At 40.5% G+C, this 7,726-nt stretch overlaps 1 protein-coding gene across 1 annotated transcript in view; it reads right to left on the reverse strand.

The window, feature by feature from the left end:
* clpb (ClpB family mitochondrial disaggregase) overlaps positions 1–4,393 on the reverse strand; it is a 37,428-nt gene extending 33,035 nt beyond the window's left edge. Inside the window, exons 1-3 of the mRNA XM_066699224.1 lie at positions 3,821–4,393; positions 2,676–2,727; positions 14–100 (exon numbers count right to left, since the gene is read on the reverse strand). Of these exons, the coding sequence (XP_066555321.1) occupies positions 14–100; positions 2,676–2,727; positions 3,821–4,232 (551 nt within the window). The 5' untranslated portion in view covers positions 4,233–4,393. The remainder of the gene's footprint in view (positions 1–13; positions 101–2,675; positions 2,728–3,820) is intronic.
* Positions 4,394–7,726: the final 3,333 nt, after the last annotated feature.

Genomic DNA, 7,726 nt, shown 5'->3' on the forward strand with positions numbered 1-7,726 from the left:
GGTTCCATCTTACTTGTGGTGCCGGTTCATGGCTGCCACCATCAGTGGTGTCCAGCCCAGCTTGTGCCTGTAGTTGGGGTCAGTCCCTTCGGCCAGCAGCCTGTAGGAGACACAGAACTGTTTATCAAACATCATCCAGGGAAAGCGGAAAGGAAACATCTGAAATGAACACTCTCTGAGCACAAACCCAGTTACTTCCGAAAACCTTTAGTGCCACAACATGCCCAACACCAGAAATACTGTTGTTTTCCATCTTCAAAAAGTCTTAAATGATCTACTTTTATTAATGGAATGACCCATCTGTGTATAAAAATAATTCAGCTCCATTGCACCCTTCCCTGAATGAAAACATGGAGGCCCTCAGCAGCCCGTAACAGTTGCCTTCTGTCTTCTCTACTGTTCCCGAGCGGGACACTTATTGAGTACATAAGGCCTGTGTTTATTGTAAACAGGTTTCGGTTCTACCTGCCTGCTTCCTAAAACTGTCACAACCTGTGCAGCGGTAACCAAAGCACTTAACATATCTGGGGCCTGCAGCTGCTGGGGCCACTGCCATATGGGCAATAACCTCTCAAGAGCAATAGGTAACCTAAAGCGAACTGCAGCAGCATCGGCTAGGCTCCGCTTGGTCTCAGACACACTTGCAGCACACATAGCTGCATTATCAGGTTTCCCTCTGGCATAGTTTCTGGGGGTTTTAAAATCTACAATTACACACGCTACAGACGAAACAAAACCCCACAAAAACGGTCAAATTAAATCTAATTTCTCATCTAGTAATCCTGGAATATTCAAAGTGATGTACAAAGTTGATGAAGGTAAGGAGGGACTCAAAATAAAGTTACGACTATAGAGTTGGTGATGCTGCTGTTGTCTGTGTGATGCAAGATTACCATGAATTAAACCACAGAAGCTTGAGGGGAAAAGGGCTCCTTTTCTGATATAGATCTAATAAGTCTAATTTTCATCCAGGAAATGTATTTGCAAGTTTCGGATCCATGTGTTTATGTATTTTAATTAAAGGCAGGTCCATACGTGGAGTCCTGCAGAGTTAAAAGCTCGCAGGCCATCGCCACCACAACCTGTACGGTGGAGCCATGAACGGCAGCCAAAGGTGCCGGTCACATTGCTAACAGATGGCGGCACCTCCCCCCCTCCTATCCTATACGTTCAGGGTGAGCGACTTGGTGACAGGGCAGCTCGACGCGCTGTCTCCCAGGGCCGGAGGGGCATGTTTGAGTTTGTGCTCAGCCTAGGGGTGCCCTGCCCCGCACTGGCAGGTGGAACCAAAAGGAGTTTCTTTTCTGTAGGCCTGCTGTTTGACATTCCCCCTCCGCTGGGTGTTAAGTGTTTCAATTTACTCTTCTGGGCCAGGCTGAACACGCAAGTGGCCAGGCTGCGGAGCACAAAGGCGCTTTACCTAATGGATAGAAATGGGTCAGTATCTCCCAGAGTGCGGCAGTTTCTTTCCCCTGCAGCATTATATTTTTACTTTATGAAAACAAATACAAAAACGGTGGTTCATTGTCTCTACTGCATCCTCTGTACTCACCTGTCCAGATTGAAGCATTAAAGCCTGTTGTATTGACACCCTTAGGTGCAGTAACTGCGGTAGTGTATACTGCATATTGCTTTACTGTATCGCTAATTCCAAGGTGTAGCATTTTACATGTCGTTAACCGCTAAGCTAGGCAGAATTTTATACTATGCAACATTTAAATGTTTTGTTTAGTAGGGAATTGTATTTCTGAATACAAGCCTGGTCAAAGACATGAACACGATAAATAATATTAATATAAATTAAAGAGATACATATTATGATAAAGTGACACCAAGCTGATATCAACCTAAGAGGAAAGAGGAAATGTAGCCAGGATTGACAACAGACAAGAAAATAATGTGAAAAAGCAAAGTATATTCCCCCGTCTATCGGGGCGCCAGTGACTGTGATTAAATCTGTCAATGTAAGTCATTCGTCCAAATTGAAATTTCTGTTTTGGTCATGGAAAGGCACCATTATTGGATAATCCATTCATCTTTTCAAATGAAGTAGATGAAACCAGACAAAAATCATCTAAAAATGCTCTGATCATCTAAAGCATCCACGCTACTTTCCCTTACGGTTGAGTTCAATGGGAGCTCAATTCTTGCATTAGCCTCAGGTTCCCTCTAGTGGCCCAGGTCTGATACTCTGATTGCCAGCAGTTGATGTGATGGGAAAAGTGATCAATGTTTTCTAAATCTTCACTTGAATTAAGCTACATTAATTAACAATGACAGTGCCTTCATACAGTAGGCAGTATTTGTGAAATTGCCCAATATTACATTGCCACTGTAAAATATTTGCCAATTATTGAACAGCCACAATGTGGGCATACTGCATTGTCTAGTACTAAGATTGCCCCTATTTAGAGTTATTGTTTACTAAGACTGTATGCATGTCATTGCATTGTAATTGCAAATTGTCTGTAATCACATAGCCAAGACTTTTGTGCATGTTTTGTTTTTTTATGGCACAAATTAGTTTCTATGTAAAAGGCAATAAAGAGAAAATAAATTAAATTGCCTATAATTGGAAGACCACCATAACTCAAAGGACTCCATCTTTCTTAAATTAATACAGACATGTTGGCAACCGGTTGTATTAACGACTGGTTTTGTGCATGCTTTAGTACCTTGTGACTTCCTGGGCATTATTGGACCGGGCTGCTTCCAGCAAAGAGTCTCCTGGTAAAACACAATTTGGTTAAAAGAAATAATTTTGTTATTTCTTCTCATTATGAATATCACTATATATTAGTTTTACCTTTTTAAAAAGAAAATTAAGCAACTGATTACCATTCAGTGATATTGCAACTCCATGCCATATTTTTTCACATGAATATTGTTGTTGTTGTCGTTATTGTTGATGTTTATGTATAGACACATATACAATTCAGTACAAATAATATTCTGATAATGGTCAATTCTGATTGTATTACCACACACAAACTGAAGGCGATCAATTCTCAGGGTGTGTGCATATAAGTCTGTGATTGTGTAAGTACTGTTTATTTTCTGTGTGTATATGAAGTGTCTGGAGGACAGCCCATGTCCACAGTGCTTTACACTACGATTGTAGGGAACAGTGCAGCCTCTTTGGTCCACAGTATTGGCCATTACAACACTCGTCTGTGTGTGTGTGTGTGTGTGTGTGTGTGTGTGTGTGTGTGTGTGTGTGTGTGTGTGTGTGTGTGTGTGTGTGTGTGTATCTCAACCTCTGCTGTCCAATGGTATTATTTTATTATTTATTATTATTGTATTCGGTTATAAAACGATTGTTTTGGATATCAGGTGAAAAAGCACAAGCAATCTACTGTGTCTAAACATGAACACCGAGCACCACAACAATATTCCCAGGCAAGTAAGAATAATAATAATAATAATAATAATAATAATAATAATAATAATAATAATATACTGCAAGAGAACACTCAAAAAATAGTTGTTTGTTCTTAAATTAATAAAATTAAACTAAACTAGTAAAAGAAAACATGTCCATTCAACAAGTAATTCTTAGTAATTTACATTATTGGACAGCAAATGCTAGTAACGTAAAATGTAAGTAAATGTTCGGTAAACAAAAATACGTATTATTGTTTAATAGAATAAGTTTTAATTGTTATACATAAAGTACTAACACATGCTAAGTAACGCATTTATGCGAGAGAACAGCACTGCAGGCTGTTATACGGATTGCTCCTGTATAAAGAGATGTATGTAAGTTTGATCTCTACAGGGTTTACAGAGAGAGGATGCCCTGAGCAGGTCCACACCTCACCTGTGCACTCGGACTCTCTTTTGAGGCAGCAGGCCAGCGCCGCCGCCGAGAGCACACCTGCGGACGCGACCGTGCCAAGGCCCGCCCTGCGCCGGCCGCCTCCCCCGCCGTGCCCGCCGTCAGGGCGCCCTCGGGCGGCAGCAGAGGTGTCGCGGTGTCCCACGTCTGACGTTGGGGGCCACCTGGTGGCCGTGCGCTGCTCTTGCGGACGCAGGGGGACATTACTGGACCCGCAGGCGCCTGGCTGTATCGTGAGCCGGGCGGAGCTGCGAGCACAGCCGTGGAGGGCTCTGTCGTCAGAAAGCGCGATCGCCACCCTCCTGGTGCTGAGCATCCCCGGCCCAGGGGCACTGAGGTGGCAGCACCTCCGGCACCGGGCCAGCACCGGCCTGGAGACCGAGGACAGCCACATAGTAACTACACGTCGCGCCGCAGCTGAGCCGTTTGTGCTCCAGTTAAACGGTGTTGCTCTGGATTATTACTTATGAAACGGGTCTGTTTTGCTCTTCTTACACATCCACTGATGCAATCCTCGCATGGCCGAAAGAGAAGAGCAAAGCGTTAGTAAAGCGGAAAACACTTCCTCTGCGAACAGCATGATGGGATATGTAGTTTTTTCCTGGTCCCTGTCGCAAACGACTACTGCGTAAAAGACTGAATTTCCCAGAAATCATTGCTGTGGACATATTTGACAGGATTATGTTGTAATTCCTGGTTGAAAAATAAGTATAAATACTGATATGGTAAAGTACATTTCGAATTTTCTGCTGAGTAGAAAATGTATTTACGAAATTATGAATGCATGCATCAATACGTTGTTATGTTTTAAACACCAAACCGCAACTCTTGATCAGACCAACTGAAGACGCCAGGTGGCGCCAGTAGAATTAGTGTGAGTAAAACTGGTATAATAATATTGCTTCAAGCACTTTGATTTCCTGAAGATATCTGCTATCGTGTTAATACACTATTGTATCATCTGAAAGGAGACGATTGACCATATAAACTACAGACAGCAACACCTACATTATGCATATAGGCCATATAAAAAGTATTATGGTATCATATTGAACTTCATACATATGGGGCAATAGCTAGCAGCTTTATGGCTTTGACCTGGAATTGGTTCTTTGGAGGGGAAATGCAAATGTAAAGATGACTACACTGGAACAAATGCATTGAAAGCAGTTCTGCTCAGTTTGTAGCTCAGTCCCTCATTCTGAAGAGGAGAACGGCCCTCTCTTTTGGGCATATGATAGAGGTCACTATAGTTCACTTGTCATTTGGCATAGGAAGTAACCGAACTGTAAATCTAAATACTAATGCTTATCGCTTGTGGGCCAGTGTTAATGTGAGTTGCAACATTATTCTACACCTTTCTAATTAATGTATTTGTTAGCCAAAGTGATTTCAGCTAATCTTCTATGTAAAATCTGTATCAATCCCCTAAATGACACAATATAGGTGGAGAGTGCACTGTGTTTGCAGGCCAGTCCGCCTTGTTATTTGTGGTTGCCACGTCTCATATTTCAGCTGATCCTCCAGGATTTCAGGATCCTTCTCTCGGGACAAATCTCTCCCACATGTTCCTTTGTCAGTGGCTGGTCTCAGTCTCTGCCTTCTGCAGTACCTGAGAGTCAGACAATGGCCTCTGAGGTCAGTTTGTAAGCAAGGGCTTTAAAGCTGAGGAATTACTGACACTTAAACAAAAAATCTTTAATAAAAATGTTTTAACTGGGGGAAGAAGTGTAAATATACATTTCTAAGCTTATAGTACAAAACATACTATAGGACACATTTGAAAAACTGCATAGAGAAATAATAAGTTCATCCCATTCAACTTTCTTAAGATGTTTATGACAAGCTGCACAATGTCATGGGATACTCTCTTGGGTAATTTAAAAACAAAAACTCCATGGAAAAATGCCACACTTATGATAATCAAAATGTTATTTCACACAGTAAAGTTCAGCTTGGATTTGAATAATGTCTTTATTTTTGTTTTACGGTTGTTTTTGTATCAGTGTAACACTTCTCTGACAAACACATAACGGTTGAGTCCAATTGGGAGTATTTGGAGAGACATCAAATTTAAGAGCGTTGGACTTCATCTAATATGTGACAAAACTGAAAAGCTGATGAAATTCTTTAACTACAGGGTTGTGTTCCAACTGCAATTTTCTACTCACATACAAATAATTAATTTCAGTTACCAATACTGCACAGATGGTGCTTTCCATGTTTGTTTGTTAAGTAAGTGACATTAGCTACTGTCAGTGTGGGTATTGGCGAAGCTCACCACATTATATTGCACAGAATCTGGTCATTAGTTCACATTTGAAAATGTCAGAAATGCACAAACTAGAGGGTTCTCAAGTTGATTACAGACAAAGGGTGGCAGATAAATGGTAAGATTGCAGAATGTGTTCAAAGAGACAGTTAAGACCTTGGAGTTAGATAGTGATAAAAGGCTCACAGTGACTCACACTATATAACAGCACAATGCAATGTTTCACAACTGGAAGTGCTTTTTCATGAGCAGGCATTTCAAGACATTAAAATAAGATGATACAATTTCAAGTGGGGCAGGTCAGACAAGGTTTAATGAAGAGCTTGAATGAGTCAGCAGCCTTATGCAAATATCATGCTAAACAGATCCACAATATAAGTGTCAGATATGTGAGAATATGAGCTCAGGAGCGATGGAGTGAAAATACCTCTATCAGTAACAGAAGACAGGAAAAAAATGAGAATCCCTTATCAAAGAGCATGCTGTGTTTTAAGCATATGCTGTCACCCTTTCAATAACAGTCAATATATTCATGTTTTGTATTGGCAGTATTGGACATCACCATTATCATCATCAATCATAATAATAATAATAATAATAATAATAATAATAATAACAACCACTGTAATAATCTTATGGCCACATTTAATATCACTGCATGATATTAGAGATGAGAGATACGTCTTCTTACAAGATCTCACAAGAGAATGCAATTGAATTTAATTGAATTTAAGTCTAATAAATGAGAAATAATACAATTTCAATCCTCATTACTGATGAAAAGCCTTAAAGCAAGCCTCATGAAGACTATTAAACTAACATCTGTTGAATGCTGGTAATAAAGAGCAGTATTCAGCTCGCATGAGAGTTTTAAAACAAGTGATTAAATGCTACGGGAACTTTTCACATCAGTTGACTTAGTACAGTAAGAGTTTGCAGTATGCTTTAAAAACAAAATGCACATGTTTCCTACCTTTGGGAAAACATTCTAATGGTACAGATAAATTAACTGCCAGAAACAACACTGATATCTTTAAAATGACTATGTATTTGCATTGCTTTCGTAAATTATGGGGGAAGGTATTCATAAAACCCAACTCATTTATTTTCCTCACTGACCTGTGAAAACATTAGCAGGGGAACAGCGGAGCACATAAACACAGGGGGATCTCACAGCAGTCAGCTGTTGCATGCTAACTATGAATTGATTGCAATCAGCCTTAACCACAAATTGTTAGGTTTGCACTTTTTAAAAGAGAATGCTGCCCTACTATAATACTTGTCAAACTGCTATCTATGAGAACATTTACATTTACAAAGGATTGCCCTGAATGAACTCTTCACTAGCGTTTTACAGAGTTTAATTGTATTGCACGGTGCAGTCTTTTAGACAATTGGATACGTTTAAGAATACTGCTTGTACCATAATAACACTGGAGAGCCAGAGAAGTTGTTTTCCCTCAGTGTTTTGGCTCAAGCACCACATTTGCCCACATGCAGAACAGTCTCCTCTGAGCTTGTCCATAGCAACAAGGGACATGATGTTGATGAGCGGTTCAGTTTTGAAGCCAGATAGTGGGTTACCCTGGGCCGCAACCAGCTCTGTACAGTTAGAA

This window comes from Amia ocellicauda, chromosome 3, assembly GCF_036373705.1.
Source record: "Amia ocellicauda isolate fAmiCal2 chromosome 3, fAmiCal2.hap1, whole genome shotgun sequence".
NCBI classification, from domain to species: domain Eukaryota; kingdom Metazoa; phylum Chordata; class Actinopteri; order Amiiformes; family Amiidae; genus Amia; species Amia ocellicauda.